The following is a 22,077-nucleotide window of genomic DNA, read 5'->3' as shown; positions in this document are numbered from 1 at the left end:
CACAGTGCCTGAGTGGTAAAATTTCACCTTCCCCATCAGTTTGCCTGCTGGGTGACTTTGAGGGAAAAAATTTGTTTGCATGGCTTTCACTGCGTTATGTATCGCAAAGAAAACTATCCTCATGAATTGGAAAAGTAAGGAAAAACTGAGCATCAATCAGTATAGAGATCTTTTGTAATATTAAACTTGAGACAGCATCTAAATCCCCATCAGACCAATCTCTCTAGGCTCCCTTGATCAGCTCCATCACTTAGTGGAGTAAGGGGCTGTGGGACGCGTCCTGCGTTCAGGGGTCCCTGGGTCCTGGGGGTTCTCGGAGTTGCGTGCCTGGTGGGTCTCACCACAGAGTCTGTTGCCCCCATGGGGGCGGGGCTGGAGATGCCTCGAGGCATCCTACAACGGCGCTCTTTGGGGGTTATGTGGCGATGGACGTGGGTTACTGGCCTGGTGGCTGTGCTGCCGCTGGGTGGCTCCGGGGTTCCGTGCTCCCTGGGGTAAGTTGCCCTCGGGCGGATGCCCCTGAAGGGTGTTTGGCTTCTGTGGGGTATGCTGCTTGGGGTCTGGGCCGGTGTACACCCGTTTGTCTGGGCTGGTGTACACCCCACAGCACACAGAGGCACACCAGCACGGCGGGGCCTCTGGTGTGCTGTGGGGCCTCGGGGCCTGTTGACCTGGTGGCTGGGTATCGACATTAACTTCCTATGGCAAATGCTTACCCCTTCAAGGGTGTGCACTCTGCTAGTGGGGGAAGGGGAGGGAGGGGGAATGATCCCAGCCTGAGGGTCTATTGTCATTTGTCTGGCGAGTGGTTTGAATGTTAATGTTGGGGAGTGAGTACATTTCCGGTGGGAGGGTGGGTTGCGGATCTTTGAAGGGCTTTGTGTCTGGCTCCCTGTCTCGGTCTTGGTCAATGCCGTCCCCTGGTGCGGGCTTCGTCCAGGGTGGGAGTTCTGCATGGTGCTTGCGGGCTGGCCAGTCAGGGTTTTTTCTTTTTTTCCGAGGCTTTGGGACCCCTGGCGCTTGCCTCAATGGGAGGGGCGGGTCTTCGGCCCTTCACAACCATTATTGCGCACTTTTTGTTTGGATACCATACCAAATGGATAAACTTTACATGCACAAGTGGACTCTCACAAACAACTACAGGTACCTGTTTCCAGGTACTTAGAGATTCACTTCCATACAGAGAGCATAGAGAGAATACTACTTATACTTCAGCTACAGTACCATGGTGTTACTTTATTGTATCGCTTATACTATATCCATTGGTTGTGCTGTTCTTTTCACAACTCTTTACAGGTGATGAAGCAGACTTAAGATGTTTTATTGTTACCGTTACCATTACCGTTTTATTGTCATCGTTTTACCTTTTATCTCCTCTTTTATCTCCTCTTTCTTTAATCATTTCTCCTTTTTTTCTGTTTTCCTTTCCTGTTCTACTTTCATTTTATTGTCCATAAAAACCTGTAATACTCCCTGCATGAATTATAATAAAGCTATTTATATGCATAAATCAAGCGGAATACTATGGCGGTAGCCGTACTGCTCCACTTGTGAAAGCAAAATCTGTTGGGCTCTTTTTTGGCATCAAGACAATTATTGTTAATGCCACATGGCCTTTGCAAAAAAAAAAAAAAGGTTGTTAAAGACTTTTATAGATATGGACAGCCTGCTGCAATTGATCTTCCAAATGATTGAACTGTAATGTGTTATAATTATATGTTCTTGTAATGTTTTACCTAGCATTTAAATATATTACTTAAGAAGTGTATGTAGCAAGGGAAAAAAACAAGAACTATGGTTAATTTGACTCAGCATTTTGGTAGAATATCTTAGATATGTTTAAGTTTAATGCTGATTTTGTGTCATGCGGTTGAGTAATTAATGTATTCACAATTAAGAGAGGAGCAAGGACTTGAGAAGCAATTATAAAGGAGAAAAAAGAAGAGCTAAAATAATAATAAAAAAATAAAATAAAATAAAAAGAGTAAAAACTTTTTCACCTCATACTCTGAAGTTCAACAACAGTCAAACTGAAATTCATTGTGGGTATTTTATTTATTTATTTATTTGTGTTTTCAGAGGATGGACCATTTGTTATCCTCAGGTTTATTATCTGAAATAAAACAGATTGTAGAACTTTATTCATCAACTGACCGTTACTTCCTCCAGGTCGTTGCCCAGCTCAGTAGAACTTGCCACAGCTTCACGCTCTGTAATCCATTTCTCCAACTCCTCAACTTCTTTGTTGAGCTGGTAGAGCCAATACTGCTGCTCTAGCCTGGTTTTTCTGTGCTCCACCATGTCTTTCAGTGACACATATAGCCGATCTATGTGAGACTGCTGCTTAGTAATTTGCTCACTGTTAAAAAGGAAAGAAATAACAAAGTTAGAACTGTACTGTGAGCAGTCTATAAATATGCAATAGAGAAATTTTACTCCCTCACACATTTCTCTTCTTTTTGCTTTTTGTTTTTGTCAAACTTAAATGTTTTAGTTTAAACACATTTTCAGCTGAAACAAAATTCTGTCTTCTTCAAAATTCTGAAATTCAGTTCAATACAAGACAATTTAATTTAATACAAAAATACTTTATTGATCCCACAGGAACAAACTGTATCAGTTGTACCAATTGTTCTGGTTCCTGTGCTGTTTGATCAGTTATCTTAGAAATCATGCTTCTGTTGTACTACTCCTTATTAAATCTGCACAAACCATTTCACCATCCATCTCTGCATTTGGGTCCTCTAAAAACTCCACACAACCCAAAAGAGAGGAAGCTAGAGTACCCGGGGAAAACCCACACATGCACCAGCGAACAAGCACACTCCATGCAGAAACATCCTGGACGTCAAATCAAACCCTTAACCTTCTTGATGCTAGGTAAGAGTGCTATCTACTGCTGTCTACTGCAATTGATTTTCCAAATGATTGTGCCTTAATATCATAGAATTAATCTGAGGAATTGGACAATTTTAAAAAGTATTTAAAAAGATTACTAAAAAACATGTATGTAGCTGGTCAAATAAACAAGAACTAAGGTTAATTTGACCCAGAATTTGGGTAGAATATATCACCCATCTGTTTGGTTGTAATGGAGCAAAACATCTGGCTGGGTCAAGTTAATTACAACTGGGCTAGTGCTATAACTGCCCAGCGGCTGCGCTGAAAATAACCAGTATGGGTTACTTTTGACCCACTCCACTGCCTGAGAACATAAAATAAGACAGATTGAGCTCAGTTATATATTATTTAATCTACCTTTAGAGATTTAATATGTTGAAGTGTTATACTGTTTTTGTGTAATGCATAGAATTGAGTAATTAATGTGGTCACACTTTTGAGAGAAGGGCTACCAACTGCATCACCATGCAGCTCAGGTTTCCAATTAATTAATCAAAATGAATGTGTTAAAATATGTTACTGTGTTAATTGCCTCAACTAACCCTACCCTGCAGAGCTATATCAAAAGACTGTGAACTATGGGGGCTTCGATACCCACTGTCTGAAGTTACAGCTTAACATTCCAAGCCTTGGCTACCTGAGTCAAAAGGGTAAAACAAAGAGATGGAAGCCAGACAGATAAACAGGTTGTTCCCCACTGAACCAGGCAAGGTGTACTCCCATTGGCAGGGTAATAATAATACACATCCCAACCTGCCAAGGTTAGATACCAAACAATGCTGGAAAGGTATATGAAAGAAAGAAGCATCACAAAAAATGATGTACAAGCTGGACATGCTAACCTGGTTAACAAGGTCCAATAAACATCTCAATGCCAGACCTCCAACAAAGACTCTCAGGTATGATGATCTGGACAGCACCAGGCCCAGACATGATCCGCACCTACTGGCTGAAGCAGCTGACTTAATGGCTGACCAAGGGTCAAACAGCCCTGATCATGAAAGTCCCCCAAAAGAGCACAATCCCAACCAGAAGCTCCTGGCAGGCATGGATTAACACATGAGAGAGGTGCAGAAACATTGGCAAAATCACCAAAGGAGCAGAACATCAACTCCTAGTCACAACACAGTCACCCAAGACTGCAAAACCAGACAAACCTGTGCTCTGCCTGGGTTGATTACAAGAAAGTGTCACTCAATGGCAAAGGCACGGATCCTGGAATGCCTAAAGCTGTACAACATCAACAGCACCCTAACACTCTTCACTGCAAACTCCACTTGGTTATGGAAAACCACACTCAAAGAAAACCAAATATTCCAAAAAAGTAAAAAAAAAAAAAAAAAACAATCCAATGGACTTTGTTTCCAAATTTAAATATGATCATGTTGTTTAAACTCTGATCATGTTGGCAGCACCAAAGCAATTGAGGCCCAAATGTACCAAACCAGGCAAGATTCCAGGTTCATGGGGGTTGGGTGTCCTTGTTAATTTTCCATATCCGTTTCTGTTTCTAATTATAATGCTTTCTTTTATTTTTTTACACCAATAAAGTTGTTTATATCTGAATAGGTGAGTCATTCTTTCAAGTATTTAAAAACCAATTTATGTTTTATTTCCCTTTTAGATATGTATCAGTGAATTGGCTCCAATTATTCTACATTAGCTTAAAAACTTAATTTTTCTTATTCCAAATTCTTCAAGCTAAACTATGGTTGTCAAGTTCAAGATTCATACTTAGTTGTGATATCACGTGAGCATTTACATTCATAGGCCAATATTTTTCAATTAAAAGGACAACTTAACCTGTCATATATTTTAATTATTTTACTTTTTCTTTCCCAGATGCACTATAAGACAATTAACCTATGTTAATGCTTTATGATCAGATTTTTTACTATTCAAAATCTATGTAAAATATTCATGTTCTTATGCAGAAATGAACTTAATTTAGGCTCACAAGGACTTTACTAATGAAGTGATATCCTGTTTTTACTTGTGTATTCTGTATCAATATTTAATTACTCATAAATATCTGCACTGGTGTACTTTAGCTGTTCCTGTTTACTATATGATAAATGAATAAATGTAAGAAATAAAGCACTTAGAAACATTTAAATATTCAATATTCAATAAATATTGCATTGGATTGTTGTCCAAAGAGTCTAAATTAGATTAAATCGTCAGGTTCCTAAAAAAAACACCCAGGCCTAATCCCACTGTGGTCAAATTCCTTTCTTTATTATAATCTCTAGGAAAGCAGACAAACATTTGAACATTCTAGATTCCCAATTTTGAGCTTCCTAATCCTTTCTTCATGTATTCAGACAGGTTCAATTTCAATTCTATTCCAGATTACAAACGTAAGACTGGGTGTCATTAGTGAAAATGAAAAGAAAAAACATCTGTTCATTTTTCATATAGCTAGGGGGATTATTTTTTCACAGTAATCCTGGAGCCAGATTTTTTTCAGTACCTTTCTCTAAAGGTATAATCTGAAAACTCTATTTTGTTTAAAAAAAGTTTTCTTATTTCTAATTATCTAAAACATTTAAGTATGACAAAACAATAAACAGAAGAGACTAGTGACTTGGCAAAAACTTTTGTATTGCCCTAAAGAATAAGTTCAGTGTTTAGATCACACCTCTCTGGGTGTCCCAGCTCCAATAAATGCTGGCATTGCTGGGAGAGCATGCCTACTGTCTCTGCATATGTTTCAACTGTTTGCTCCAGAGCCAAGTGGGCCTTTAGCAGCTGCAGGGTGCTTGCTTCATCCTGTAAAAGGTCACCATAATGTCAAGCTATAACAGATGTAACATATTCACTGTAATGTCAATTTGTATGGTAAACACTGTTTTAATATTAGAACCGCACGCACAGAGCCTTGCTCTTCATTAGCAACATGGAGCTTTTGTCCTGACAGCCAGGACTCCACTTTAGCAGCCTCACTGTAGTACTGCTGAGACTGCAGGGCCGCATCCAACATCACAGAGCGCCTTTCTGTCTCCAGCTGCAACACCTCCCACAGCTGGCGCACGTGTCCAGCTCCCTCACGCACAAAGTCCACCTCGGGAGTTCTTAGGGAGGCGATGATTGCAGCCCGGTCTAAAACCTCTTCAATCCGAGCCCGGCGCCCTGTCAGCTCTCTCTGAAGTGTCTGTTGGACCAATCACAAAGAGGTTCTAAGGGTATAAAGGTCTACCTGTCAGGTAAGTGTAACCAGAGGTTAAACATGATGTGTACCTGGTGCTTTTTGACATGCTGCTGCACACTCTGGAGGCTGTTCCCATAATCTTTGCCTGATGCTAAAGGAAGCCTTGCTTGGATCCATAGCTTAAACAAAGAAAACATTTTTTTAGAATATGTATTTTTAGAATGCACATTTTAAAAACCTAATCACAGCTGAAAATATGAACCTAGCTCCTCCAAATAATTAATTCGTTTTTCCTAAGTGGTCAAATTGGGAAGTTTTCTCCACTGAGGACAATTGACTTGACTCAATGGGACCAGCTGCACATTATTATGCTTTGCTAAGTGATCACAGTTTTTTTTTCCAATTTCTGCCAGCAGTTGGTTATTGGCTACAATAAACACGTGATTCAGCGGTAGAATGGAAGTTTATTCAAATGTCAGTGGTGGTTTATCTTTATATATAGGTCTGTGTTGATAATGGAATAATGGAATATTGGAATATTTAGGAAATATGGTTGGTTGGTGTAAGGCTGGACACACCCTGGACAGGCTGCCAGAGTGCATTTAATACATTTTTTGAATTTTTGAGAAGAGAATCTGGAGAAAACCCTCACATGCACAGGAAGAACATGCTGACGGAGCCTAGGATGCTAATCCAACTCTGGACCTTCTTCTTGAGGGAAGAGTGATACAAACCGTCTAAACAATTGAAGGTGTTTTATTTTTAAAATTTTTTTAAATGTAACTTTAATGTAATTGTAATTGTTGAAATGCATAGTTTAGGATAATTGGAAGTCCAGAATGACTGGATTTAGACTACAGACTTGCATATGGGGAGAAAATTGTTGATACCCCTCGTTCAAAGCCCACAGTGGTCACAGAAATACTTTAAATCTAATAATCAAAATTATAAAAAAAAAAACATGAAACAGGCCTGGACAAAAACGGTGTTGTGCTGGTGAAGATTCCCAGTCATCCAGGTCATAATTATTCCAAAAAAGATAAAAAAGATAAAAACAAACCACTGGACTTCCATCCGGGAACCTTTTTCATTTTTGGAATTGATTATGCTTCCCAGATGGAAAGGAAAACATCTTCAAACTTGGAAAACAAAGTCCTGTGCTTTATATTTACCTTTTTTTCTTTTCTTTTTTGGAAAAATGGTGGTGCCCTTGACTTAATATTTTGTTGCACAACCTTCTGAGCCAATCAAAAGTTTTCTGTAAGTCAGTGAGACTTCTGCTCCTCTCAGAAGGTGTTTTTTTCCACTCCTCATGAGCAAACTTGTCAAGTTCTTTCAAATATGAAGGGGACCTTTACCAGACGGCATGTCTCAGCGTCTTCCAAAGATGCTCAATAGGGTTTAGGTCTGGGCTCACAGAAGGCTCTTTGGATGGACATACCCTGTACGATATTTTGAATCATTGTACTCAGATAAAGCTCAAACTGTATGACAAAACTGCAGGGTTTAAAACTTCACCGCTCACGGTTTATGTTCTTCCAGTGTATGGCCCGACGCTCCAATGAGATCTATCTGCCCACAATGTGGGTCCAGAAACCAAATGACGGACTCAGCACAGAAAGATGGCGCTGGTCGGACTCAATCTGGAAGAAGAAGAACTCCTTACTTGCACATGCGGCGTGCGCAAGGTTTTGGTGAATTGGCTCATAGATTCTCGCACAACTGAATTTCCAACATGTTGGATTTTCTCCCGACCTTACGATTCCAAATGGGGAGGTGGTCATGAGAGGCTAATCGCCCCTCGTTACCTCCTGTGTACTACACGACGCAGGACCAAAGATGAGGTTGAAACGCAGCCTGATCCAAGAAATCCTCATACGACTGGAAAATCGTCCTAAAAATGTCAGAAACTCTTTGTGATATGCTTCGATTTTCCATCCGTGAACGAAGAGCTGATATGCTTTGGGAAAAAGTTAAACTTTGTCTCATCTCTCCAGTGGTCATTCTCTCAGAATCTTTGTGGCCTGTCACCATATAGTTTGGCAAATCCCAGTCCAGCTTTTAAATGATTTGTTTTCAGCAATGGTGTCCTCCTTGGTCACTCCCATTAAATTCACTTTGGCTAAAACAGCAATGGAGGATAGAATCTGATATGGATATTTCTTGGACATGAAATTCATATTTAATCTCTTTAGAAGCCTTTTTGGCCTCTTTTGTTACCATTATTATTATCTGTCACTTTTAATTAATTTTTACGTGGCCACGTTTAGGGAGGTTGTCTACAGCACTGTGGATACTACATTTCAGCATATCATTTGCAACTTTAGCTACAGGAACATCTTTGTTCATGTGGCTAGGATTTTAAATTCTATATTAGATTTAACGGGAAGCCATTGAAGAGAAGCTAGGATAGGAGAGATATGAGCTCTCTTTTTAATTTTCATCAGAATTCTGCAACAGTTTTGACCAGCTGAAGGCTTTTGAATACAGTTTGTGGACTTCCTGATAGTAAAGAATTACAATAGTCCAGCCTTGAAGAAAAAAAATGCATGGACTAGTTTCTTAGCATCACCCCTGGACAGGACATTTCTAATATTTACAATATTCTGCAGATGAATAAGGAAATTGTAGAGCTTCCTTGAAAGGCTCTGATCAAAAATAACACCAAGGTTTAGAATCAAACGTGAATGACGTAAGCAGGAGTAACTCCCCCTGACGTCGCATCCCTGCGACAGAGGTTACTGAAGCAACCGACTCTCACTCCTCACAAGGATCAAACCAGATTAAATGCATGGTTTTCAGCCCGCCTGGTGAAGCAGATGAGTAAAACTCTCCAGTTCAAGTTGCCCAACGGAACAGCTGGGTCCAATTTCTATTCTGTTTTGAGCAAGGAGTCCCATAGGCCGCTGAGCTGTTTGACTCTGGTTCTGCTGCTGTCTTGAACGGTGATACCACCGGACCGTGACCCTTTGGTTCGGCTGCTACAAGTGATAAAATGAAGACCTGCAGATCTGCTTTGGTCGTTTGCATTAGAATAACTCAAATCTCTCGTAGAGCGGCCTGCTGGATGAGCGGACAGTGTTCCTAGGCCGAATCGATTCTATACCCTTCCAATGAGCCTGACTGAAAGATCAATTCTGTGTGATACCGTCTTCTTACTTCCTTTTTTCCATTTGTTTGAAAAGTTAGGCTACTATGGTTGGACTGGGTAGCATTATTAGCTCCAAGATGGCTTTTGTGAGTCTTTGAACCTTTTTGTTCTTGCTGGGTTGCCCCAGAACTGGGTGTCCTGTGCAGCTAAGCTGACCCATTCATTCCAGCATCACTATATTGTTAATTTTTCACTGTAAACTTGGTTTAAACTTCACTGTTTCAATTGCATTTAATATCTCTGGTTTATTCCTGCGATGGACTGGCGATCCTGTCCAGGGTGGACCCCGCCTCTTGCCCGTAGACAGCTGGAGATAGGCACCAGCACCCCTTGCGACCCCACTTAAAAACCGTGTCAGAAAATGAATGGATGGATCTCTGGTTTATTTAAATTTTTCTGCTGCTGTTTCAAAGGACACTTTACATGCATTATACCTTAAAACTTAAACGGTGTACGGTGAGCTAATAGAATACCGGAGCGGAGCAAATAGTCATCCGACATGGATTACTTTCTTGTGAATGGTTTATACAAGGGTGCTCTGGGATTGGTTGCAAACATTGCCCTGCATAAAAAAAATGCATTTATGTATCGAGCCACGTCAGAGGAGTCTCAAAAATCCATACACAAATGCAGTGGAGTTTAAAGACCAATGGTACTTTGTAATTTAATTTATCATTGTTTATGGACCAGAAATAATTTGGCGAATCATGTGCTGTTGATGTGTGAATCTTGTATGCTCGCGTGAATCGTGCTGTGTGTGTGTGGAACTTGTCCTGTGCATGTATGAATCACATATGTGTATTTGTGAAAATTGAGACCGATTACACTCCATAGTCCTAGCTCTGATCCCTGTGGTACTCCAAAGGTAAACCTGGAGCATGAGGAGGAATTATCATTACCATGAACAAACTGAAATCGTTCAGGTGGATACGATTTAAACCACTCTAGTGCTGTTCCTTTAATTCCTACAAAATATTTAAGTCTTTCTAATAGAATATTATGATCAACTGGATCAAATCCAGCACTGAGACTAACAGGACATGTACAGACAGTCCATTATCTGAGGTCATGAGAATACATTAGTGACTTTCACCAGAGCTGTTTCAGTGCTATGTTCAGTGCAATGTTTATTATGGTGTAGGTGGTCACACACTTGTTTGGCAACTAGTTTCTCAAGAATTTTATAAAAGATAGGAGGATTGGATATAGGTCTATAATTGAGGAAGTCATCTGGGTCAAGAGATGGTTTCTTAAGTAAAGGTTTAATTACAGCAGCCTTAAAAGCCTTTGGTACATATCCCTGTAAAAGGGATAGATGAATCACATCTAAAATGGAGGAGGAGATCAAAGGGAATACCTCCTTAAATAACTGGCACATACTATAGGGCCACTGTCTGATTACTAGATTTTAGACACTTGCGATGCTATGAGTAAACACACCTTAAATAAACATAACCCTCTGCTCACATCATTTTCAGTATTTTATTGGTTACAATAATTTTTGTCCCAGCCTGTTTCAAGATTAAATTAGTTTATTTTGATGGAAATTCTAGGTACTATTTTTACTTTCATCATATTTAATTGATTTTTGCAACTTTTGGGGATTTTCTTTCATTAAATTGGGGCTTCCAACAATGTTGTGAACTTATGTAAAACTATCTTGTTGCCAGTAACTTATTGATAAAAAAGAATAAACTTTTTCCAATAACAGACGATGTAAAACTTACAATTTCATCCTCCAGATCCTGGGCAACCTGGTGCATTTCCTTAGAAGCCAGGAGGATACGGCGTCTCTCCTTTAAGGGTTCAATAAGACGAACAATGCGGGTTTCCACCTCACCCGACTGCTCAGCACCCTCCTTTTCACTTGCCATCAGGCCTTGATGGGGCAGGCTCAGACTCTGCAAGCTTCCCAGCTCCCCCATATCCTTGTAGAAGTCACCTATCTGGGACTCCATTGCCTGCAAAGCAACGGAAGTGAAACGTCATATTGCAGCAATGGGGAAAAAACAACATCATAACTGTTTTTTTTGTGTCAGAACATATCATGGTTATGTAATGGTTTGCCTCACTTAAAAGCCTATAGGGCATATTTTAATGTCACAGAACATTTTCTATGACAGCATGCCAGCAACTGCCACTGTAGGCAAAACTGAACAGAGCCCAGAGGAAATATTCATACCAGTTCAATAGGCAAAAAGTGGAACATAACTGTGATGGGTGAAGTCCAGCTGGTATATACACAGATACTCCCAACTGGTCTGTGCTTCTCTGATTCCTGCTCTCCTGTTTAGGTGCAGCCATATCTGGTCTATCCATTTGCCATGTTCAGATAATGAATTCATCAGAGCTTTCTGAGCTGTTCTACGATTAGGATCTTCTTTGTCTTAATCAACCCTACTTTAATGTTCTTCTTATGTCTGCCGGGGTCTTCTAATGCTGTTTCTTCACTAATGTTAACCCCTGAGTCCCCTCTAGAATAGCTCTGTTTAAAGAGACATAAAAGTACACACATGTGAACTGTATCATCTAATTAGGTGACTTCTGAATCTTTGTGGTTTCTAATAAATACTCCAGTAATGGGGTTTAATGCAGAAGTCTGCCAACCTTTCAGAAATGTTTTGATAGAATAATCATGCATCTTGTTGTGTTCCACTTCAATCAGGCACTAACTAGTGTTTTGGTCTAATACATAGTCCCAGCTTCATAAAAGTGTTGGTCATCACAAAGTGTGCAAAATTTGAAATACATATAAGTTGTAAGCATTTGTTTGCATATAGAGCAGCCTCAGTGGGATGCATTTGATCAAACTACATTTTATAATGTTATACTAGGATGAGAAGGACTGGATCACCTAAGACATTTTTTTTAAGACTATTAGAATGTGTATCTCAGGGTTCTCAGAGTGACCCATTAAAGCTTTGAAGCCTGCCTGGAATTTCTGGAGCTGCTCATTGAAGGTGGGCAGGTGGTGTGCCTGTTCCAGCTGGGGGGGCTGCTGCTCCAGATTGGAGAGTTGGCTGTCAAGGTCAGAGTAACTCTTCAGTGTAGGCTCAGGTTTGTTGTTTTCGAAGAGCTGCCGGGCCTTGGCCTTTGTGGTGGTCTCCAGGTCAGACCAGCATTCTCTGATTTCCTCCAGCTTCTGTTGCACCACTGGACGCAGCTCTGGCTTTTCTTGGATAAGCTCCTGGCCCTCCTGGATGGAGAAAGTAAATATTAACAAGCTGTTCTCAAAGTATATTCCACACAGAAAATAATCGCTACAGTAGCTTGTGAGGGGGAAGGCTTTTCTTGGATGACTGGTTTCTTTTCACTGTGAACATATAGTCTCCTAAAAGTCAGGCTTTGCTTTAAGGGAAAGTTCTTTGCAGTAATTGCTCTGTAGCATTCTAGAAATTATGAACAGAACAACTTGTTCATATCAGCCCTCCTGTAAGAAGTAATATCAAGTTCATGATCGATATAATTCATACATTTAAAACTTCTTCCTCCTATACATATTTTAAATGATTAGGATTTATCTTTTAACGCTACATATTATAATGAAAACGTGATAAACCAAGAGAAAAGGTATTCACACCACTCGCATATTTTCACATTTAGCAAGATGAGAAGCACAAAATTTAATTTATTATATTGGGAATTTTAAAGAGCAACGTAGAGAACTGCATATTTGTGAATGAAAAAAGATACATTTCTCTCCTTTTTAAATCAAAGTCTTTGATATTAGATATTAAGAGTATAATATAGTATAGTATAGGGTAGTGGTGGTCGAGTGGTTAGGGCATAGAGCTTGGAATCCTGAGGTTCTAAGTTCAAGCCCCATGAGCAAGAAGACCCTTAACCCCACACTGCTCAATGGGCACCACACAATTAGCCTCGTGAGACCATCCTGATCTCGTGAGCTTTCAAGATTTCACTCGCTAATCAGTCTGGAGACTCTCCGTTAAAGAAAATTTGGAGCCATTCACCAAACGAACGTCCAATCAGCGTTGGCTTTGAGGCGGGTTGAGGTGTGACGCAACGAGAAGCGCGACATTTCAGTCTAAAGAACATGGTGGCTTCAGCCGATGAAACTAGCGTTAGCGTGGCTATCGAGCAAGTTTTATCGGAATTACAGAGTATTTCTTCACTGAAAGAAGAGCAAAACACTGCTCTGGAGGCTTTTCTCAGAGGAAACCGACTGGTTTCGGCAAGAGTTTGATCTATCAATTGGCTCCTCTTCGTCGTCGCTCTGTTACGTCATATGCTTCGTTGATCTAATTGGTTTATTTGGCCCATCTATCACCAACATAGGCCAATCAGCTAACCAGTATTTTCGGCCCTTCCCAAAATTACTTCAACGGAAGGTTTCCAGATGGATATGCGGAGCAAATCCATCTGGCGGAGTCAGGTTACCACACAATGGCCGCCCACTGCTCCACAAAGGAATGGGTTAAATGTAGAGAGTTCATTTCTTTGCTTTGTACTTGTGACAATGTTATGACAATAAAAAAACTGCAAAGAAAAGTATAGTAGTAAAGTACAGTATAGTATTGTTGGGAACTTGGTTATGGTTTCAACCTTAAGACCTTGCTCTGTTTTTCTGGATTCTCTCTCTCCGTGATGCTGTGGATAGTTACCCACTGGTTGCCAGAGTCCGTCCATTTTATTTCTTGGGTTTAACAACATGCACAGGGTTAAAATGTAGTTTGAAGACAAAATTATCCTTAACAATTAATCCAAACAAAGCTTTTCTTCATTTCCAGACACTATGTTTATTTATAGAATTTAGAATTTAGAACAGTTTAGTATGGTGATAAAGGATTTTTGAATATATTTTAAACAGAAAAACTTAATCTTAAGAAGAAGAACATTAAAAGTTAAAGCAATGAACATGTAAGGTGAAGTTAAACTACAACCCTCTCACAGAACAGTAAGACTTGACAAAGAATATTATTCTTATACAACAACTTCAACTTTATGATGATGATGATAGTGAGGCTCACATACATCAACCTTATAGGATGCTTCTGAGCAAATATGTCAATGATTCTGTTGATGTGAAAATGTATGTCTTTGTGGAGATACATAAGTAGCGAAGCCACAAACCTTACTTTACCTTAGCAAAGTTTCCGCTGCTTTAACACCCCAGTTACCAATTTCCACACAAGCACTAGTAACAGGTATAACTGACAGAAGATGAAGAATCATTATTCAACTTAAAATATGGTAATGATAGATCGGTAACTACAAAGTAGAGCATAATTCTAATGTATTTCCAAAAACTAAAACAGGTTTGGATGCAAACTATTGGTACTTCAATATAACAGGAAGCAGATTTCTCATATCCAGCAAAATATTTATTTTATGCCAAGAGGCTTAAAAGTTTAATCAAATCCAGTCACAACAGCTTCCAAGAGCGCATCAGGCAACTGCAAAACAAACTTCTTATCGCAGGCATGGATGAAGAGATGCTGAGTTTGGAAGTAGAGAACAAACCACTGTTGTATGATCCTAATCATCTTCTTTACAAGGATCTACCACGAAGAGAAAATGTTTGGGCAGAAACATGAGATTGATGCTGAGTTTTAAATATGTCATATTAAATTAAGCGTTCATTACCGCATTTTTATTCCCTCCATGAATCAAATATTAATGAATCAAGCTTCAAGGAAGTCGGAGCAGAGCAAGACGGGAGGAACCGCGGAGGCTGTAGGCTTTGGTTTGGGCAGGCGCTCCGGAAAGAAGCAGGGTGGAGCAGAGGAAGTGGGATGGGTCTGGACCGCTGCACCGGCATCAGCCGTTGTAGGTGACAGCTACTGGCTGTTAATCTTAATATAACGAAGTATCTAGCAAACATTTTTTCGTCTAAAAAACGTCCCGTCTCACTGCATGAAAAGTGGGATTTTCGTCAATATACGGCACTGTAGATTGTCGTGGAACTTCAGGTTAGCGGCAGTTTACGGCAATTTGCAGGCTTCGACGAAAACTCCCGTAAATTGTCAGAAATAGACGTGGAATTTCTTAGGCAGTGTTCCCCCCATGCCTCCCCCCCATGGAATTCTAGGGGAGGCTTTAACATGTAAATGAACATGCTGTGAGCTATACAAGTGCAAACCAGGGTTGCAGGGGGGGTTTTAAAGAGATCAGGTATAGCCTCTTACATTTTAGCTTGAATTGATTTATTTAATTAAAGTATAGAGACCAAAACAGATCTTTAGCTGACAGAGCAATACATTTAGAGCAGTAATTTTTTTTTTTTAAATTTGCATTTAAGATAAAAAATAAAATGTTGTCTGTCAATATGCTCAATTCACAATTACTTAAGTGGAAAAGTTTCAAGAAATGATTCTGAGATGATTCACTTTATAACATGGCGCATTATCCTGTTGGAAGTAGCCATCAGAAGATTGGTACACTGTGGTCATAAGGTCATAGGTCAGCATGCTAAATTGGTATTAAGTGGCCCAAAGTGTGGCAATAAATATCCCCCAAATAGATGGTAGAAATAGATCAGGCTCAGTATAGCCTAATTATAGACTCTTACATTTTAGCTTGAATTGATTTATTTAATTAAAGTACGCTAGATTACTGTGTATGCAAATGTTATGTAAAAAAAAATACACAAAATAATTTACTTCAAAAATTAGTTTTAATCAGAATCAGTTGGCTGTAATGGTTAATTTTTTTTTTTAGATTTCCACTTTTTTTTTTTTTTTGTAATTGAATATATAAGAAAACAATAACAATCTCAAATAACAAGTCAATAACAAATATTTCAATACAAGAAGAAATATCACAACTCCTGCTTTTGAAAAATAAAATTAAATGCACAGGCTGGAAAAAAGTATAAAATAAAATAAAATATAATAAATAAAAATAAATAAAATAATAATAGTAGTTAAAGTAAATTAATCAGTGGGGACTACCAACTGAAATTCTTCAATTAACTCAAACAATTTAATTGCATTTAAATTCTGCATCTTTCTCAGACATCTTTTGAAAAGGGAAAGTTCATTTTTGAGAGCAGAGATTGAGAGGGAGCATTTTGCATAGCGACATTTATGGTTATAATACTTTGTTACAATTATTAGAATATTAATTAAAAATTTCAATTTTTTTTTCTTTAATGGATAAACCGAATTAAATGTTTTGCCAGGAAATAAAATCTAAATTTATTGTTTTAGAAGACAGAAAGGTTCGAAGTTGATCCCATAAGTTTAATACTTCTTTACATTCATAAAAAAGATGTTTAGTTGTTTCCAATTGAGTTGTACAAAAGCCACAATTCTCAACATTAAACTTAAATCTCTCTCTTAAAAACTCATTTGAAGGATATATGTTATTTATTATTTTAAATTGTAATTCTTTATATTTAGGAGGAATTGGGAATTTCAAATAATTTGTCCTAATTTTGACTATCATAGATTTCTTAAAATTTTGTAAGAGAGCTGTGCTTTTTGTTCTTCCTGGGTACATATTATTTATAGAATATTGATTCAAAAACTTGTTGTTGCATTTATTATCTCTAATGTCCACCTGCTCAAATTCAATCTTATGGAGACAAACAATTGCAATTGCAAACAATTTATAGGTGCATTACCGCCACCTTCCAGAATGGAGCGACGCGAGCTCTTCTCGCGAGTCCTTCCGTATAACAATGACGTCGTATGTGATTGGAGGAGCCTGATGAGCCTTCGGCCCCATCGTCCAATCACGTGTGAGCTTTTGTGCACTACGACTTCTCGCGAGACCAGCATATTAGCAGACATGTTTGTGTTACTATACTCAGAAGAGCTTCATCTCCAGTTACCGTGTTTGTATTTTGTTGTTACGTGAACAATGGCTGCACGACGTCTCGCGTTCAACTCGCCTCCAACTGCTCTTAGTCCACAACTTTCGGCCAGCCCGCAGACTGACGAGAAGAAACTGCTGATTGCTATCAGCGGACTGTCTCGTCAGCTTGCCCAACATACTGCCGACATGAATGAGCGCCTCACTCAGCTGGAGAATTCGATGCGCTCCAGGTTGTAGTCCATAGAGGACAAGATGGCGGCTCTGCAGTTAGGGTGGCCATTTCTATAGCACCAAAAAGGAGGACATTGTGCGGCATATCAATAAATTACTAAGGTGTACATAAGAATCGGGTAAAGTCACATTTATAGCACAATTCTTAGTAGTTTAAAGAGGATGCTTGTGTAGCTGAATAGAACAAAATATTAAAGAAATGTAAAAAAGAATTGGTTCCCAGCATTTGTATTTATTTAATACATTGTGGTGTTTAAAAAGTGACCATTTTTTTAACACAATTAATTTGCGCAGAACTGCTGCAATTGATCATAAAGCAGTTGTTTGGAAAAGAAGCTCGAGAAAGAGCTAGAGAATAGGACGATGCAAACTGCAAAAAGTGGCTGGAAAAGAGGAATTCATGACATGGCTGCAGCCTGTCGAGAGTAAAGATGATTTCACCATGTTCTCTATCTATCCATATCTATCTATATATCTATCTGTCCATATCTATCTATATATCTATCTATCTATCTATCTATCTATCTATCTATCTATCTATCTATATATATATATATATATATATATATATATATATATAAACTTGAGTCATGGAACTGTGCTTACAGCTCCTTATTTCATGTAAACTAATAACTTGTGTACATGATACTTGTTGATGGCATTAAAATTATTTCTAATAGCATTAAAAGAGCATTAAATTAGATCTCCTCATTCCTGTATAAAACCTGTGAACGCTTAATTGAATCTGACATATTAAAAAAATCCCCATCATCATCCAGCAGATGTTCAGTTTCTGCCCAAATATTTTCTTTCTGTTGCCGATTTTTGTAACAGGGATAACTAGGATCATACATAGTTTGTATGAACTCTGTTTATTCTCTGCTTCCAAACTCATCATCTCTTCATCCATTCCTGCAATAAGAATTTTCTTTTAAAGTTGTGAGATTCACTCTAGAATCTCACAACTTCTTCCTGGTCTGTTGAAGCACCAATAGTCTGCATCCAATTATTTAATTAATTGCTCTTAGTTTTTGAGAATATATACAAACTATGCTCTAATTTCTAGATACCGATCTGTTTTTACTATAATTTAATTTGACAAACCGGGTCTTCTCTACATTCTTTTTTCTGTTTGGTGCGATTGCAATAGCGGGTCTTGATCTGGACGGACCGGAGGGGAGCAAAAAATAGCTCAGCTCCGTATTTTGACGGTGAAGGACGGAGAAGACGTACGTGGGCGGTGACGAGCGGAGGATGTGGAACAGCTCTCATTGATTTACATGACAGACAAGTACTCCGTACGTGAGCGGGGCGGAGCGCTGACGGAGTATGTGGAATCTGGGGGTAAAGGAGGACAAATACATGTCCGGCTGGGTGCAGCGCCGGACGCCGGACAGTGCAATGAAAATCCGGACTGTCCGCCCTAAAGCCGGACATCTGGCTACCCTATCTGCAGTCGAGCAACTTTGCGGGATATACGAACTCGAGGAAGAGAAGACGGGTGCACAACGCCACGCTAGCGGTAAATATATGTTCGATTACTGGTAGCTATGCTAAAAGCAGCCTAGCTTAGCTAGGCAAGCTAAAGACAACCTAGCCTAGCTAGGTAAGCTAAAAGCAGCCTAGCCTAAAGCTTTATTAAAGTGTATTTTTTGTGATTCACAGGAAGCATTATGCCGTCTTAACAACTCGGAGACTAATTGCAGGCGCTATGAACCGGGGCAGGGGTAAGGTTTAAAGAATATGCTTTCATTCAGCGGTAAAAGGACATGGATACGGATGGATACCGACCATAGCTGTACTTTTTTTTTTTTTTCACAGACTACAGTCGCCTCACAATGAGGCGGTGACCTCCTATTTGCTCGGATTTGCACGATGTTGATAAAGACGACATTGTGTGTAAGTGACTTTATTTTAATGTTTTCTCCTTCCTTGTTACTGTGACTTGCGTTTGATTTTTTTTTTTTTATTCATACCACTCTCATTTAATTGTTTTCCAGCTGCCTGTAAGACGTATTATGAGACGGTATGCAGGAGCTTCAGATACACGCTGCTAGCCAGCACGCTGCGTGCTGAGGCTATCTGCTCGGAGTCGGGCCAGAAGAAAGAGGGTAAGACTTTATTTGGTGACTATTTTTCAGGTGCATTGATAGATGTGTTGTGTCCATATGCAGTGCGCTGATTCATTGTTTTTTTTTCAGCTGCTGAAGGCGAGGCAGAGTGTGCTATCAGATGAGGAAGTGGAACTCTGTAAGTCCGCCACCGTCGACCTCATGTCCGACGAAGAAGATGGCGTCGTCGGCGGTGTCTCTGGATGGATTGTACGGTCGCCGCCATTTCGTAGGCCGGATCTCACTGAACTCTGTGTTAAGCTGCAGTCCCGGTTAGAAGCGATGCCGAAGTACAGGGCCACGCACAGTATGCGTCTGCACATCGGACCTGCCTCGGAGGGAATGCTGCCTGTTACCTCCAACCCCGAGGAAGCAAACGGACCGTTCACGGAGTTTTAATTTTTAGATACGCATGTGTTTGGATATGCGTTGTATATAGTTGTGTGTGTGTTTTAATAAAGCTCTTTCTTTGCATAAACAGCTTCCTGGCAAATCTTCATTTCCTGTATAAATTAATTCATGTCCTTGATGGTAACATAATAATTGTGTAGTAGTGTAGGATAACATAAATACACAGCATATGAATGAATAAATATATGAATGAATAAATATATGAATATATATATATATATGAATATATATATATATGAATGAATAAATATATATATATATATGAATAAATATATATATGTAAATATATATATGCCAACCAATCACGAGTGACTTTACTTGTTTAAAAAGAAGTGGTTCCGTCCAATACTCAGTAAGAAAATTAAAGCCTGGCGTGGCCACGTGTGGTTTTGCTGCCAATCACGAGCGATTTCATTTGTTTGAGAATAGTGGTTTCAGCCAATACTGAGTAGGTTATTCAAGCCAGACCTGGCCAGCCGCGCGGGTTTGCTGCATTCATATGCTAATTAGGGCCATTAGTACAGCTGATCGCTCTCCACATACGTCAGAGTCCGTTTCCGACAATTTGTGGCACGACAAACGCGGACAAGCACGGGTTGCAAATTGTCGGAAACTGACGAAAATCAGGCAGATCTGCGGGAGTTTACGGGGGTTTACGGGGACGCAAATCTCACTTTTCATGCAGTGTCTGTATCCGCCACAGGTATCATACTATAGCATAATATAGTCAAGTATAGTAGTATATAGTATAGTAGTATAGGATACTATAGAAGTATAGTATAGTATATAGCATAGTATAGTATAATATAGTATAGTAGTTTTTAACTTTATGCTCCTGAATGCACACAAAACAGAAGTTAGTCTTTGAAAAAGAAGCTGATTAGTCAGTCACTTCAGTTGATGGCATTGAATTGATCTCAGATAAAAAAGTGAAAAATCATGGTGTTATTTCTGATCAGGACCTGTCCTTTAAATCCCATATCAAAGAGTTTCATTGAATTTCCTTCTTTTATCTGTTTACTAGTGGTTACTAGAATTTCTAAAAGTAAAATGGGAAGCAGATCTTTAGTTATAACGCTCCTCTCCTGTGGTATAACTACCAGTTTTGCATCTTCAGAGCTGCAGCAACCTATGATAAGAAGATAAATATAGATGAGTATGCCATGACTGTGTCAACCTACATCAATAAATGCAGTGAGGATTTCAGCACCACATCATGAGCCAACTTAAACCGTGCCATCAGATCAGCGAAGCAGAACCACAGCCAGAAAATCCAGGATCTTTTCCACTGCGCCAGCAACACCAGGAGAATGTGACAAGGCAAACAGGCAATAACAGACTACAACACACCCTCCCTGTCCATGGGTGCAGCTGATGCCGAATTCCTAAATGAACTAAACTACTTCTTTGGAAGGTTTGAGTGAAAGCTGTTCCACACCAGGGGGAGGACGCACTCAACTTTGACATAGCAGAAGTGAGGAAGACTCGGAGAGATGCGAGTCAACCCAAGAAATGCTCCAGGCCCCGATAACATACCTGGGCAGGTGTACAAGGATTGTGCAGGTCAGCTTGCTGGTGTCCTCACAAACATTTTTAACACCTCACTGGACCAATCCATAGTGCATGCATGCTTCAAGCTGCCACCATTATTCCAGTCCCAAAAAAGCCTCTCACTGACTCCTATCATGACGAAGTGCTACGAAAGGCTGGCTAAAGAACACATTGTTTCCAGTCTCCCCCCCACATACGACCCATTTAAGTTCGCCTACCCACAAAGCTGCTCCACTGAGGACGCCATCTTCTCTGCTCTTCACCTGAGCCTGGCACATCTGGAGGAGACGAACACTCACGTGGGGATGCTGTTCCTGGACTTCAGCTTTTAACACCATAATGCCACAGCATCTGATAGGAAAACTAGAACAGCTGGGTTTCAGTACACCCCTCTGCAATTCACTTTTAGACTTCCTCACAAACAGACCTCAATTAGTCCAGGTCGGACAGAACACCTCTGATGTCATCACTCTGAGCACAGGCTTCCCACAGGGCTGCGTCCTAAGCCCCATGCTGTTCAACCTCATGACACATGACTGCGTCCCCAGGTTCACCATCAATCACATCGTAAAGTTTGCAGACGACACCACAGTGGTGGGCCTCATCAGAGACGACAACAAGAGAGTAGGTGGAGCAGCTGGTGGACTGGAGTGGAGACAACAACCTGACACAGCCTGATCCTGAATGTGGAGAAAACGAAGGAGATAATCTTGGACTTCAGGAAGAACTGGCCTAACCACGCTCCACTACTTATCAACAGCTCAGCTGTAGAGGTGGTCAACAGCATCAAA

General features: G+C 39.8%; 1 protein-coding gene across 1 annotated transcript in view; it reads right to left on the bottom strand.

Annotated features, from left to right (window-relative positions):
- The window catches only part of sptbn4a (spectrin, beta, non-erythrocytic 4a), a 71,056-nt gene that overhangs the window by 35,501 nt on the left and 13,478 nt on the right, over nt 1-22,077 (bottom strand). Inside the window, exons 3-8 of the mRNA XM_038292258.1 lie at nt 12,136-12,399; nt 10,931-11,164; nt 6,142-6,231; nt 5,777-6,055; nt 5,543-5,673; nt 2,155-2,359 (exon numbers count right to left, since the gene is read on the bottom strand). Of these exons, the coding sequence (XP_038148186.1) occupies nt 2,155-2,359; nt 5,543-5,673; nt 5,777-6,055; nt 6,142-6,231; nt 10,931-11,164; nt 12,136-12,399 (1,203 nt within the window). The remainder of the gene's footprint in view (nt 1-2,154; nt 2,360-5,542; nt 5,674-5,776; nt 6,056-6,141; nt 6,232-10,930; nt 11,165-12,135; nt 12,400-22,077) is intronic.

Source organism: Cyprinodon tularosa, unplaced genomic scaffold (assembly GCF_016077235.1).
Source record: "Cyprinodon tularosa strain WSP-4 unplaced genomic scaffold, ASM1607723v1 ctg31, whole genome shotgun sequence".
Taxonomy (NCBI): domain Eukaryota; kingdom Metazoa; phylum Chordata; class Actinopteri; order Cyprinodontiformes; family Cyprinodontidae; genus Cyprinodon; species Cyprinodon tularosa.
The sequence above is the reverse complement of the archived record's forward strand: the minus strand, read 5'-3'. Positions and strand labels throughout refer to the sequence as shown.